Source organism: Heteronotia binoei, chromosome 2 (genome assembly GCF_032191835.1).
Source record: "Heteronotia binoei isolate CCM8104 ecotype False Entrance Well chromosome 2, APGP_CSIRO_Hbin_v1, whole genome shotgun sequence".
NCBI classification, from domain to species: domain Eukaryota; kingdom Metazoa; phylum Chordata; class Lepidosauria; order Squamata; family Gekkonidae; genus Heteronotia; species Heteronotia binoei.
In genome coordinates this window covers 69,059,823-69,075,626 of record NC_083224.1, presented here as the reverse complement: position 1 = coordinate 69,075,626, position 15,804 = coordinate 69,059,823, and the positions used below count along the sequence as shown (strand labels likewise).

Below are 15,804 nucleotides of genomic sequence, written 5' to 3'. Positions count from 1 at the left end.
CAGTTTGAGAGAACCACATCTCATCTAGTTCAGACAGGTACAATCTAAGAAAAACTTTTCCGCTTTGATTCTATCATTCACATAAACTAGCTTCAGTGGTTGCTGTTTAGCAAAATTACTTTTCTCACTACCCATAAGATTGGAATGAGGCCCTGACTGGCTGAACAGAAATTTCCTTCTGCCAGGCCCACACTCAAGCATGGCATGCCACCTCACTGCCTCCTCTTCACAGTCAATACCTCATTACACTGAGGACTGAGGGAATTCCGAGGGTCACAGTTGCAAGGCTGGCAGCCCTCGCCACTAGCAATTTTCCAGTGATTTGCAGCACATTTATCACACTTGTCCCCCATGACATTGGGGAGGCAGAAACAGCGCCCCGTTTCATCATCGCAGGGCACTTTGCGGCTGCCTAAGATGTTGCAGGCACAATCTGAAAGACAAAGAAGCTGTTATTCTTTCAGGCCTGGGGCAGTTATGACTGGTTCTTTTAGAAGATATCACACAATTATGTACAATGCATGAGGAGGAGGTAGACCAGAGAGACAGAATTCTAAATTGTGCCTCTGCAGATTACAGTGATGGTCATTTAAAAGTATCCTTGCAAGTACTAGAGAGACAGCAATGTTAAATCCTTCTGCCTGTTAGGCTCCTTTTCTAAATAGAAGGATATTGTTTCTCAATGCAGAAGCATTTAAAAAACATGACACACACACATCTCCTAGCCTGCAATCTAGAATTCTATCATCTCTGTCTATCGCTACATTCTGTATAATATTTTTAAATAGCTCAAAGGCTTTTTAATGGTGTTTTGACAGAGCGAGAACTGTTTCTGTGCAGCTCCATCCTTCCTTTGCCACTCAGCTAACATGAGAATGGAGGACTTAATGAATGTGCCTCTTCCCAACATTAGTTTCTGGAAGGTGTGACCTTCTGCCAGGTGACCCAACACTTCCAACTTAACCTTTCTAACTTTACCCAAGTGCCACAGGAAGAGGAAGCTCCTGTGTCACCAACATAATATTGGAAGACTCTCTGAATTACTTCAAAAATGTCGTTTTCTAAAGTAAAGCTTTGCTTTGAAGAGACCATCAGCACAGGAAATGGAAGTAGAGCTGATATGTACTGAAATTTGGATTGAGGTAAAATGGGGAGGGGATATTTTGATGGGGAAATTTGCCCCATAGAAAATATTCACCATTGGGTTTTCACCATGAGGTTGTCATTCATGGAGTCAGTGTAACATGATTAAAATTTCTCCAGTGTACCATTATGGCATTATCATGAAGCCCAATCTGATTGACTGAATGGCACTATGGTATCATCAAGCCACCTATATATTTCTTGAGCCAGTGTATCACAGTCAGCAAGAACTTGGTGTTTTTTTACGAAAATGTGCCCAAGGCAGCTTCTGGCAGCAAATAGGTACAAAATGGAGCAAAATGGATTCTCAGTTTTTTTGCAGAGAAATGTTTGGTAACAAAAATCTATTGGGTTAACGTCCCTGCAAATACCCTTGCAAAGGGAGAAGGGCATATGCATCACACTTCTAATACTAAAATTGGTGAGCTGTTTTGTCAATAATCATTTTACTATCTAGTTATTGCTTTTGTTCTCTGTGGTTCTTCAAAATTTAACTAAGTACCCACTGCCACCTGCTGGAGAGCAGCTGAAGTCCATCCAGATGTATACTGTGAGGAGCATACGTCAATCCAAAAGCATTTGTCCCTGAAATCTCTACTGCTGGACAGATATGGATCCATCCAGATGAAGCTTAGTTGAGCCTCTATTCCTCAAAGTTGTCAGCAGCTGAGCTACAGAGAATGAGGATTAAGTTGTACAAATCTAGGGCATATATAAAAAGTTTTCTCTACCACATACCTGGAAAAAACTATAATTTATTCTTTTTCTTCAAATCATATAGCAATATATGTTCGTGCTAGTTGTCACTAAGTGGCTAAAAGACACGAGGATGGAAACTGCTGGACTGTTTTCTATTGAGGACATTTTGGCTCTGATTAATTGACTGCATTGTTTCTTTCTGGACCAGAATTAGAAGATACACAACTTGTAACATCTTTTACCACCTTTGCATATGCACTTGTCACAGGACTTATTTCTAAAATGCCTCATACACATTCCTGCCTTGTGTCTATTAATCTTGCCTTGAAACATTCATTTTTGGTCCAGTATTGACATATTATTTGCCAGTTCTTTGTAACATGTGCCTATTTGTACCTCATATTTCTTGGCCTCTGAAGACCTTATCAGGCCAAAACCCATTATGTCACATTAATTGGTCCTTGTGTATATATCATTTGTACTTTATAATGAGGTTTTCATTGGGCTCTTATATTTTTTTTATCTCCTCTCAAAATAAATACATGTATATTTGCTATTTTAACTCCTGACCCTCTACTTGATTTCTTTCTTACCTTTTTGGTTCTTGATGGCACAAAGTGCCTAACAGGCAAAAGTCAGACTAGGCATGCTCCTGGAGAAGGAGGGTTTTGCAAATAAATTTCTTAAAATGAATGTCTGGCTAAGGTTTAATATTCAATGACTCAAATAAAATAGGGCTATACCCTTGCTCTGCCAGTGTCGTTCTCCCAGTATTGCAGAAGCTACATTCATTTTAGTGGTACTGCATACTGACAACATTGAGCAGTGAAAACATGGACTGGATGAAAAGGGGCCAAATTCTGATTATGGAGCACTGAGTTTAACTATATCACCAGGACCAGGAGAGAAAGTCTATGGGGGAAACAGCATGGAGAAGAGTTAGCCCTACCTCTTCCATTGGCTCCATACAACCTGATTGCTTCATGCACCTGATTGCCACATACAACCAGTAGTTTGTTTAGGGCCAAAAGAGATATCTGGGGTTCCAAAAGAACTCCAGTATTACTTATAGCTTGGCACAGAATGCTTGGATTTCCCCCCCCCCCATCTGCTTGGATTTCCTCTCCCCCCCCCCCCCCCCGGTTGTCTGCTCAAGCAAGGAAATTCTTATACAGTTATAATTCCACCTGCCTTTCTTGGATTAGGCAACAGGGGCAACCTCCAAAAAGGGTAAGATGCTTCTGTTTATGAAGAGCTGGGACATTAAAAAGCATCTCCTCCATTCCTAGGCAAGCATCCCTAAACAGTTCCATAATAACTGTTGCGCTTCGGTGAGCCATTGTCTTACCATGTGATTTGTTTGCTCAGCTGGCAATTACTATCTTGAACATTGGTCTTTTTTTTTAAAGTAAGACTCATGATCTACTTGGGGACTCACTAACCTCTGCAACCTTTGGGGTTAGAGTTGACTAGCTGAGTGAATCCAGGTTTACAAAGATGGCAGCGGTCCCCTTGCACATTGTCCTTGCAGACACAGCGGCCATTCACAGGATCACAACTGGAGCCAGAAACAGTGCCATCAGGATCACATTCACAAGCTAAAAATAGGAGACATCATATTCATCATATTTTAGAAGTTGGAGGCTGTAGCAAAGGATGGCACCAGATACCATCAAGCAATAGTCCGAGGGTTTACTTGAGGTTTTCACATCTCTTCATTTCTCTTTATACACTATTCATTTTTAGACAGGATTGCCACCTATAGAAATAAAGAATTCTGGTTCCTTAGAGGAGCCTGGGGGCATTGCCTACCAGGGCCAAATGTTAAGGGGTTGGAACCTACAGAAGATGTCATCCATTCATTAAAGGTGCTTGTCTGTTGTATGCACTTACAAATCACCCCAAACAATATTGCAAGAGAAAGTAATACAGCTTCCCAAGCTACAGTGTACTAGAAGCATAAAACAAGTAAAAGTAAATGTAGAGCAGATAATTCAAGCAAGTGAATTCAGCTACTGGCTACCGGTCAATGTACATGTATGTGTACTGGTTCTCCTTCTGAGATCCCCCACACACATGTTCTACATCTTATTAGGGAATTAAGTATTTAGAAAAATGTTACTAATTTTACAGAAGTGGAGCACCAAGGATGAGGCTAGTGTCATCTTAAATACTGAATCCATGGCTTCTTTAAAATTGGCATTGAACTGAAATATTCCAGTTATGATGGTTCATGGTAAAATGGAGGCAGGAGTTAAAACAAGAAATGCCATCCAAAACACCTCTAATCTATTTCTTCCTTGGAAAACGTTGCAGTTACAGAAGAAGCAAGGCAGATTCAGCACACTGAGAGAAGGCAGGGAGAGCTACCTATCAGTGATGTCTTCTACATGATGGGATCTTGTGTTTTCCCCATTGCTGGTGCAGCTGCAGATAAAGCACAGCAGTAATGGGGCCTCCATTGGTTTAATGCTTAATTGTTTAAAAAATATTGCCAGAACTATTTTTATTCAATATATATCCTAGTGATTATACAAAAGAGACAAAACTGCAGCTAGGATATTATTTGCAAAGAAATGGAAACTTCAAGAACCCCCTAAGAGACAGGAACTGATCGGGAAAATATTGGAAACAGCAGAAATGGACTACTTAACTTTATTACTCACTGGGAAATCCAAGGAAAAGGCAAGAAAGTACTGGGAGAAGTTATATTTGTGATTAGCTACATAAGATTTACTGGTATGAATTTTTGTTGTTATCTTTTATTATGGATGTTAGAAATACAATCCAAAGTGGAAAGCTTAAACGAGGGCTTACAATATTTACAACACTTTGTGATATAAAGTTAAATGCGCAACAATACTGTAAAACAATCTTTTTAATGATATATTGACATGCAGAATTTACTATATTCTTAGTAACAGATGTATTATTGCTTTTCTATTTCCACTTTCCCTTTCCCCTTTTTCTTTTTGAAAACTAATAAAAACTATATATTATAAAAATATTGGCATAAGAATATTATTATATTAATACATCACTGTAACAATAGGTGTAGTAGGTTCTCTGAATTCCCAGCAAGTCTCTATCCCAAGGGTGTCAAACTCATTTGTTATGAGGGACGAATCTTCACCTTGTCGGGCTGGGCATGTGTGTCATAAAATGTAATGCCAGGTAGGGGAGATATAAACTTTTTAAAGAACATAGACAAACATACACACTCAGCCTAATTCACCTCACTGGCTTGTTGAGCCTCAACCAACAGAAGGAAGAGAGGCTTGGCTCAGTAGCTCTGCTATGCAACTGAGAAAACCTGGTAAAGCTAGCTCTCTTTCCTCCTCTTCCTCCCCAAGGGAGGAGCTTTGCTTTTAGCTCCTGTGTGATTGAGCAAGCCTGGCAAACCAAGTTGTGATGCAGAAGGAAGCAAGAGAGGGAGAAGGGAGCAGACAATAGTGAGTTGCTCGCAGGCCAGATAAGAGCCCTCCAGGGGCCTAACTTGGCCCCCAGGCCACATGTTTGACACCCCTGCTCTATTCTCTGCCTTTGTGAAGATACATGGGTTTCCTTATATTCCTGAAGGGAAGGAGATAGAGACTTGCTTATGTTTTTACATGAAGTCTAGGAATTCAGAGAATCTGCTACACATATTCTTACACAGTGTATCAATATAACAATATTCTAGTGATGATTTTTTTTAAAAAAAAACAACTCCCTTTATGCTGGGGGAAGATTTGGCTGCCATGAATACATGGTCAAGGAAAATGGCTGCCACATAGGATTGCCAGACCCACCCCCCCAGTCTGGCCAAGGGATCTCCTGGTCTTCCAGGCTTCAATCCACCAGCCCCCAGTTGGCCAGTGGGGAAAAACCCATCCCCAAACAGGGATGGCATTGCATGACATCCCTGACATGATAATATCTCTCAGAAGTGATGGTGTTACGTTGCCAACATTGCACATCAATGTGCTGGTTTTTGGGCTAACTCTATGGTTTTGTAGACAAAAAAACTGTAGAATTTTTGCCCCAATCCTAGAGCATTGTGCTTGATGTCAGAGACATTATGATGTCACTGCTGGGTGACATCATCGTGCTGCATGCACATCTAGCAGTGAGGTAGGAGTTTGCAACACTACAGCCACATGGGCCAGAAAATCCAAAATTATCTACCCACCCAGCAGCCATTTAGACTCTACTGTGGTTTTTCCCAAACATCAGAGCAAAGCAAGTTTGAGAAAGATCAGAGACAAATCACGGAAACCCCTGGAGTGCACAAATATACCACAATGTTGTGGGAAAACAGGAAAAAACATGCTTCCTCAAAGCATCAAACTTAGAGTAGATAATCTGTATAGAAGATCCCTATATTTCTATCTGAACGAAATGGCTGAAGCACAGAGAAAGAAGGCAATCATGGCTGAACTTTCACTAGCTCCATAAGATCATGTCAAATTATTAACAATAGGGTAGTCCAGCTTCTTACCCACAAATGGGACCTTAAAATTAGGACTTTTGTTTCAACCCAGCCATATTTAGTTCAAACTTATTCTGTCCAGCACTCACATGCAGAGTAGATGACTCAAAAATGTGAGCCAAGCTGCAGACCACAAGGTTGAATAAATCACACACAGGCATTATATGATAATGAAATTAAATAATATTCCCTCACAATAACCACCATTTCTTCCTGTCAGTTTACAAAACATGTACACCTCCTTTCAATGGATATGAGGCAAAATATACTGGAAACTTGAGGGCTCTAGGTCAGATGAGAAAGGAGATCAGTTACAAGATCAGCAATCAGCTAGTGAGCAGCTGGTATAAGAAAATCTGTGTTTCCTTCAGCAAAAAAATAAGGCAAAATACCTAGTATGACCATATAGGCTACTTCCATATGGATTATCTGTCCCAATGCTATGTTTTGGGGAAGCGGGTTTTATCTCCAACTTCCTCACAATATGACGTGTTGGTACACCTCATGCGGTTTCCCCAGCTTTTCTCCGGTCTCTCAAACCTCATTTGTTCCAATATTTAAGGAAAGGTCACAGTAAAGCCCGGATACAACTATGTGTGTACAAAAAATATCACATTTTCCTGGCCACATAGCAGCCATTTTCCTAAACCTTTCCCTGCAGCAGCCAATTCCTCCCCCTGACACCAGGAGACTTAGGGGGGAAGGCATACTTATACCAGTACATGTACAAGGTTTTCTGAATTACCAACTTTCTTCTTTTTAAAGTTTCCAATTCCTTTCATTGCAAAGATATGGCTTTCCTTCTTATATCTCCACAATGGAAGGAACTAGAAATTTACTCTAAAAAAAAAATAAGGAAACTGGGGATTAAAAAAAAATTGGTACCCCTATTGGTACTATATGATATTCTAGTGCCAATTTTTAAAAACTGTATTTTAAATGTTTTAAACTGAAGTGTTTGAATTATTATGTTGTAAGCCGCCCTGAGACACTTAGGTGAGAAGGGCGGGGTATAAATCTTAAAATAAATAAATAAATAAATAAATAAATAAATAAATAAATAAATAAATAAATAGCTAGCCTTTCTGGGCCAAGGGAAGGTAGCACTCAGAGTTTGGGAGAGGCAAACTGTGGTTCCTCTCATGTGGAAGCTCCACCGTTGCTGTGCACTCTCAGCAACTACACCAGCCCCTCCCCATGTGGAAATCACCTCAGACAAATAAATAGCTATTCCTTCTCTGCAGGGAACTGTAGTTCCAAAGGGGTCTAAGGATCGCTAACAGAATTCATAGTACTCCAGGGTTTTTGTTTTGCTTTCAGCATGGGTGGGGTTAACCATAAGATGAAAATGGTTTTAAAAACTTGAACATTTTGTTTGGGGGACCTAATCTTAATTGGATTTGATATTCCAGTATTCCTAGTTTTCGTCAGCCCCTTTCATCTTATTTTAGAATGTGAGCTTTTGGAACACTATTTTTTGTTTTTATAACTCATGCTGCAAATATGAAATAAATAAAAATAAAATAATAAACAAGTTTGATGTGGTGGAAAAGAGAATATCAAAAGGACACACTTACGAAGACAGACTTCGGGGTGGCTGAGGTCATACTGCCGGTTACGGAAAAAATAGGTCTTGCAGTGCTCACAGTTCCTCCCTGCCGTATTGTGCTGGCAGTCTTCACACACGCCTCCACTCACTCCTCCACTGGCTTGGAACACAGCTGGGTCAAAATGACACTTGTTGGAATGACCATTACAGTTACACCCTGGAGAGAAGCAAACCATATATATATCTTTGTTATTATTAATGGAAACCAATGGTGTATATTTTTCAGCAAACCAGTAGATGGTGCACTGGTCTCCCATACCAAATCCTACTGCAAGCAGCTAATAATAATAGAGGGAAGGTGTGTTTATTCATATATATTGGTTTGTAGTCTATGTGTCTAGGGAGGGGGAATCTCAGCAGCATTCTTCATTCATTGAATTCCTAAGACAATAAACAATAAGGATAATCATGTTTTAAAAATAACAGACATAAATTTTATAACAATTATTGTATAAAATCAGGCTAGCCCAATCTCATCTGATCTTGGAAGCTAAACAGGATTACCCCTGGTTACTACTTGGATGGGAGATCTTCGAAGAAGTCCAGAATTGCTTCACAGAAGCAGCTGATGGCAAACTAACTCTGTTTGTCTCTTGCCTTGAAAACCCTACAGAGTCACCATATGTCGGCTACAACCTGACAGCACTTTATACATGCCACAGCAGCAATACCTCCCAGGAAAACCCAAAATAAATGCTTTAAAACTACTTAGGCATTCTTCTTATGTTGGCAGATAGGAGCAGTCTGATTTGAACTAGTGAACATATTTCCATGAGAGCAGGTGATCATTTTAGAGCTCTGTTGTCTATCAATTTAGAGTTTTAAAGGTAATAACCAACATCTTTAATTGGGCAGCCAATTGAACTCTTTTAGAAGAAACTTAGTTTGCAAGACATGAACAAGGCCATTGACAATAGGGCATTTCGGGGGACATTGATATAAAGGGTCACCACGAGTTGGAGGCAACTTGATGGCACTTAACACACACACAGATATGTTCCCTATTATTTGTCTGAGACATCAGTCTTGCTGCTTGCAGATGGTCTTCAAAAACAGCTACACACAGAGCCCGTTGCAGTAATCTAGGCTGCCATGTGGTCAGGATATGGAGAACTGTGGCCAGTCCATGACTCTCAGTGACAAGCCAGTCACAGATCTGTGTTTCCACCTGAAGTCTTGGACTTAAGAGTGCTTACAAACTTGCTCCAAACAACTTGTTCAGATCCTCAGATCACAATAACTGAAATTCATCCAAGCAATAGGATTAGACAAAGCTCCAGTTCTGAGACTGAACTGTCAAATTTGTGCATGGTCTAAATTCTGGAGTATGTGTTTTTCTCTGCAAAATGCTTACCCAAAGGGTTACAATTAGCTACCCAGCATTCTGGGTTAATATCATCAGGGACATGGTTAAAGATGCTTCCTCGCAACCTACAACTTTGCACTGATACAATCAGGGCTTTTAAAAAGCAGGAACGCACAGGCAAGCAGTTCTGGCTGGCTTGGCATCAGGGGGTGTGCCTTAATATGCAAGTTTCTGCTAGGCTTTTTCTACAAAAAAATCCCTATGTGAAACAATGGTGATGTCAAAAGGTGAGGCCTAATATGCAAATAAGTTCCTGCTGGGCTTTTTCTACCAAAAAAGCCCTGGATGCAATGGTGGCAGGAAAGTAATGCATCTTCACCACCATCAATACCACAGAATAGGATAATCAAACTTGTTCATGTTTTAATCTCTTTATATTCCAAGTGGCTGCCAGTCCATTTCATTGCTGGAAGCTCTATGAAGGCCACACAGGTCCAACTCAGAAAGGGGCTTCCTAAATTTGTGCCCTGCTCGGGAGAAAATGAAAGCTGCTTGAGCTGGAAAACAGTTAAGAACAGCAGCTGTAACTCAAGGGTTAAAACAGGTGGGTTGCATGACCAAGGGCCCCAGTTGAAGCCTAGCACCTCTTGTTAAGAGCACTTAGGAATAAGGGCTGAAAAAGAGTTGTGGTCCCAAAGAACTTATGCAAGTTGCTGGCCAACTGGTCAGGGAAAAAGTTCTACCTGTAACTGTTCCTTTAACAGCAGCCTAGCACTCAGTAACTTAGAAATGTCTCATCGCACATAAATCTACTCCTAACATCTGCTGGTATCTGTGTCTCAAGGGACATCAATGTTCAAGACCTATACAAATATTGGCAACCAGAGTCAGGGCAGAGACTCATTGGCCTAGACTGGGGCAGGGGCCAATGTAGGGCAATTTTCCAAAACACAGAGATTTGGGGGTTTTTTATTTCTTTTCATTCAGTGTCACAAGCATCCTCATCATTAACATTCATGATGCAGCATTTTGCCTCCTCAAATAACCACCTCCACCAAGTTTTATTCTAGAAAAACTATGCCAATAGAAGAACCCAGCTGTTTCCCCTGCAATAATAGCACTAATCTTATTGTATCCATGGGAGTTATGTATTCATTCAAGCCTTCTAATTACTTTATTAGAATGGTAGAGTTTAAGATTCAAAAATGAAAAGGCATTTGCAGGTGAAAATCACATTCACTTGTTCAAAACCAGAAGCACTAATCCAAAAAAGGCAATCTGAATATGATAAATGAAATATCTTGGGTCCAAGAATGCTTCTTATATCCATAAGGTACATCAGTGCATTGACATCATGCTATATATGCTCTGAACTCAGCCTTCATATGCTTTCTCCATGCTGATACCAACAGTTGTGTCAATAAAAAACTTCTTTGTGAATGAAAATCTTCATCATTTGCCATCAGTTTCCACTACTTTTTTTTTTATTATTTTGCATGTGTGCGTGTGTGTGTGCCCATGCCTGGAAATCGTGGTGACTGACTTCTGACAACTCCTACTGGGGCATGAAGAACATTCAGAGAAGTGGCTTAATATCCTGCCTCTGCCTCCCAGCCTTGATATTCTTTGGAGGTCTTCCATCCAAATACTTGCCAGGGTTGGCCCTGCTTAGCTTCTGAGATCTGACAAGATTGGGCTTGACTGGGACATTTCCACCACCTTTTGATATTTGCCAGTAATTTTTATTTTTTTCCCTTAGGGTTCTTTTACCTACTCCCCCCAGCACAATTTTCAGTAAGCTAACAGCAAAGGAGAAACTCCAGTCTTTTTTTAAAAAAAACCCTAGTTATTATTTCTAAAAGACTTTGTTAAAAATATCTCTTAGTATGACCAATTTTTTTTCCAAGCATACATACTGAGGCATTCATTGGGGTTGCTGTCTTCAGCTGGTCGCCATGGCTGGTCATTGAAGAAAGCAGCACAATGTTCACAGTTGGGACCAGCTGTGTTGTGTTGGCACACACAGTGTCCATGAACCTAGAACGGAAGACAGCTTTATTTGTAATTCAGCCTGCTACCCTCTGGCAAAGGACTGGTGTTCAGCTTTGTCTTTGCCTAGATGGTCCTACAGAGATCAGTTATCTTCTGACTTGTTCAAAGAAGAATTTCTGGGAGATTCTACATTTTTATTAGGTGTTCTTACAGACACTGAACTGGAATGCCTGAGATCTGTGAGCCACTTGTGTGAGTCCCCATGTAGATCCCTGGAATTTAAATTATTGCTCAGGATATTGCCAGGATCACTACCACCCTGCATAGCCTAAATGAAGGAATGTTGCACAAAACTGTGTGCGTTTCTTGTATCTCTTTTTTTGCTGGCTCTGACTCTCACATTTTGGGCATAATGCTACAATGCCAAATTAATAACGTGGGAAACCCAGTTCAACCTAAATTATGGCAGAAATGTAAGAACCCAACACTCTGCGACTAGATGCTAAGAATTTCTAACAGTGGAAGTCCACTGAAGTCAATGGGCTCAGAAGGGTCTAACAATGGTATTGCAATAAAATCTTTTTTTAAAAAAATGGCACAGTAAATGGGGACTGGGATGGAGATATAAGAACCTCATATTTATAGTACATCTGGGCAGATTCCACAAAAGGGTGTGTGTGTTTTTCTATTTAACCATGATGTCAATGCTACTGTTGGTTCAATTCGCACTTGCAATGGAGATTCCAGATAGCACAAGGCAAAAAATGGATAAAAGGAAGTACTTCTTCACCCAAAGGGTGATTAACATGTGGAATTCACTGCCACAGGAGGTGGTGGCGGCCACAAGTATAGCCACCTTCAAGAAGGGTTTAGATAAAAATATGGAGCACAGGTCCATCAGTGGCTATTAGCCACAGTGTATGTGTGTATATAAAATTTTTTGCCACTGTGTGACACAGAGTGTTGGACTTGATGGGCCGTTGGCCTGATCCAACATGGCTTCTCTTATGTTCTCTTATGTTCTTATGTTCTTATTTTTTCACCATTAGCAGCCATTGTTTTCCTTTCGCATTTGCTGCCATCATGATTCTCCTTCCACTAATGCTCAGCATTAGTGCAATCCAACACCCCTTAAAATATATATAAATTAACTCAGTTGCAGCACATAATGAGACACCAGCAAGAACATCTCACTATGTAATACATTTCTTCCTCCCTATATCTAGGCTCCACTGCAGCCCTGAAGAGCAGCCCCATGGTGCAGAGTGGTAAAGCTGCAGTACTGCAGTCTGAGCTCTCTGCTCATGACCTGAGTTCGATCCTGGCAGAAACTGGGTTCAGGTAGCCGGCTCCAGGTTGACTCAGCCTTCCATCCTTCTGTGGTAGGTAAAATGAGTACCCAGCTTGCTGGGGGTAAAGTGTAGATGACTGGGGAAGGCAATGGCAAACTACCCTGTAAAAGTCTGCTGTGAAAACATCATGATGTGACGTCACTCCAGAGTTGGAAACGACTGGTGCTTGAACAGGGGACTACCTTTACCTTTTCTTTTCTTTTGCAGCCCTGAAGACAACTCTAATGCTGCTTGCCACCACTTACCAATCTGACTAGTTTTTTATTGTTGTCCTCTACTAACTGTGCTACAATGTTGTCCTGACCCCCAAAATGTCATGCCAGGATTTTATATCCTGGGGGGAAAAAGAGTTCTTTTGCAGAAGGCTGTTCACAATTTGTACAGGAACTGAGGAAAATGTTATGCAAGAAATGAAAAAAATGCAGGTTGGGTGATTGAAACAGGGAAAATCCTCTATATGGAACCAGCCTAGTACAGCATCCTATTGCCACAACAACAAGCCAGATGTCCTCAGAAAGCCCACAAGCATATCAGAAAGGCAGCAGCTCTCTCCTGCAATTGCTTCTCCCAAACTAGTATTAGTGGCATGTTGCCTCTAAACATGGAGTTTCCATACATCCATCATGACTAACAGGTGTTTGTGTTGCTTTTAAAAACATAAACTATTTATTTATTTATATTGGGATTTATACCCCGCCCTTCGCACCGAAGTGTCTCAGGGCGGCTTACAACATGATAATTCAAATACTACAATTTAAAACACTTACAAGTAAAATTAAAACCATAAATTAATAAAAGCAAGATAGATAAAAACCGGCGGTCTACAGATGCATTTTGTTCCCTCCAAAAGATTTCCTTGTCAGTCAGTATTATAGGCCTGCCGGAAGAGGGCTGTCTTACAGGCCCTGCGGAACTGCCCTAGGTCCCGCAGGGCCCGCACCTCCTCCGGCAGCTGGTTCCACCAATAAGGTGCCATTACTGAGAAGGCCCGATCCCTGGTGGATTTTAGACGGGCCTCCTTTGGCCCGGGGACTACCAACAGGTTTTGTGAACCCGAGCGTAGTACTCTCTGGGGAACGTGTGGGGAAAGACGGTCCCTAAGGTAGACAGGTCCTAGGCCATATAGGGCTTTAAAGGTAATAACCAACACCTTGTACCGGACTCGGAATATTACTGGCAGCCAGTGCAGATCCCGGAGCCCCGGCCGAATGTGCTCCCGTCTTGGGAGCCCTAATAACAGCCGGGCAGCAGCGTTCTGCACCAACTGCAGTTTCCGGGTCCGGCACAAGGGTAGCCCCATGTAGAGGGCATTACAGTAGTCTAACCTCGAGGTGACCGTAGCATGAATCACTGTTGCCAGGTCGTCACGTTCCAGGAAGGGGGCCAACTGCTTCGCCCGCCGAAGGTGAAAAAACGCGGACTTGGCAGTGGCTGCTATCTGGGCCTCCATTGTCAGTGAAGGCTCCAACAGCACCCCCAGGCTCTTAACCCTGCCCGACGCTGTTAGTGGCGCGCCGTCAAAAACTGGCAGGGGGATTTCCCTTCCCGGGCCGGAGCGACCAAGGCACAGGACCTCTGTCTTCGCCGGATTCAGCTTCAGCTTCAGCCCGCTCAGCCTAAACCACCTAGCCACTGCCTGTAACGCTCGGTCCAGATTTTCTGGGGCGCAGGCGGGCCGGCCATCCATAAGCAGATAGAGCTGGGTGTCATCAGCATATTGATGACACCCGAGCCCGTACCTTCGGGCAATCTGGGCAAGGGGGCGCATGTAGATGTTAAATAACATCGGGGAGAGCACCGCCCCTTGAGGCACCCCGCAATCAAGCGTGTGTCTCCGGGACAGTTCCTCCCCAATCGCCACCCTTTGTCCCCGACCGTCAAGGAAAGAGGAAAACCATTGCAAGGCCAACCCCTGAATCCCTGCGTCGGCAAGGCGGCGCGCCAGAAGCCGATGGTCGACCATATCGAACGCTGCCGATAGGTCCAACAACATCAGCACCGCCGAGCCGCCTTGATCCAGATGCCGCTGAAGGTCATCCACCAGGGCGACCAGCACCGTCTCCGTCCCGTGGCCCGGGCGAAAACCAGACTGGTAGGGGTCAAGGATAGAAGCGTCCTCCAGGAAGCTCTGTAGCTGCAACGCCACTGCCCTCTCGATAAGTTTGCCCAAAAAGGGCAAATTCGATACCGGCCGATAGTGTGCCAATTCGGTCGGATCTAACGATGTTTTCTTCAAGAGGGGACGGACCACCGCCTCTCTGAGCGCTGATAGAAAATGCCCCTCCAGTAGGGATCTATTTATGATATCCCGTATAGGATATCTTAGCTCCCTCCGGCAGGTCTTAATAAGCCAGGAGGGGCATGGGTCCAATTTACAAGTTGTTGGGCGTGCAGATAGGAGGATCCTGTCAACTTCTTCCAGGCTGAGCGCGCCGAAGCCGTCCAGGACGCGATCCGAAGACAGGCACGGAGCCTCAGGTTCGCTAACTGTATCTAATATGGCAGGAAAGTCGGAACGGAGCGATGCGATTTTATCCGCAAAAAAATCCGCAAAAGCCTCACAGCCAATTTCCAATTCATTAAAATTTGGTCTGCCCTGTGGCAGCGTTGTAAGGGTCCGGATTGTATTGAACAGTTGTGCCGGGCGCGAAATTGCGGACGCAATCTCCGCCGCAAAGTAAGTTTTCTTTGCGGCCTTGACTGCCATCTCATAGGACTTCATAACCTCTCTATAAGATGTTCGAGTCGCTTCGTCTCGAGTACGCCGCCATTGCCTCTCTAGTCGTCTGAGTCCCCGTTTCAGCCGACGCAGCCCCTGGTTATACCAGGGTGTCGGCCTTGCGCGAGGGCGCAGAGGACGCCTAGGCGCGATCTCATCGATGGCTCCGGTGAGCCTATTATTCCAGGACTCCACCAGGTCATCGAGAGAATCGCCAGGGGGGCAGGGATCCCGCAGAGCCGTCAGGAACCGTTCCGGGTCCATCAGGCTCCGCGGGCGAGCTAAAATAAGCTCGCCGCCCAAACGGGGTTGGGGTGGGACGTCCACACGAGCCTTGAGGGCATAGTGATCCGACCATGGCACCGCTATAGAAGCAAGATCGTCCACTAGAACTCCCGACGCGAAGATCAAGTCTAACATGTGACCGGCCTGGTGAGTGGGTGTCGTAACTACTTGGGAGAGTCCTAGTGTCGCCATGGAAGACACTAGGTCCATCGCCTGATTGGAGGTCAC

General features: G+C 43.1%; 1 protein-coding gene across 1 annotated transcript in view; it reads right to left on the bottom strand.

Moving 5' to 3' along the window:
- Window positions 1–15,804, bottom strand: part of LAMB3 (laminin subunit beta 3) — an 86,810-nt gene that overhangs the window by 34,773 nt on the left and 36,233 nt on the right. Inside the window, exons 8-11 of the mRNA XM_060231253.1 lie at window positions 11,145–11,265; window positions 7,891–8,079; window positions 3,285–3,440; window positions 240–433 (exon numbers count right to left, since the gene is read on the bottom strand). Of these exons, the coding sequence (XP_060087236.1) occupies window positions 240–433; window positions 3,285–3,440; window positions 7,891–8,079; window positions 11,145–11,265 (660 nt within the window). The remainder of the gene's footprint in view (window positions 1–239; window positions 434–3,284; window positions 3,441–7,890; window positions 8,080–11,144; window positions 11,266–15,804) is intronic.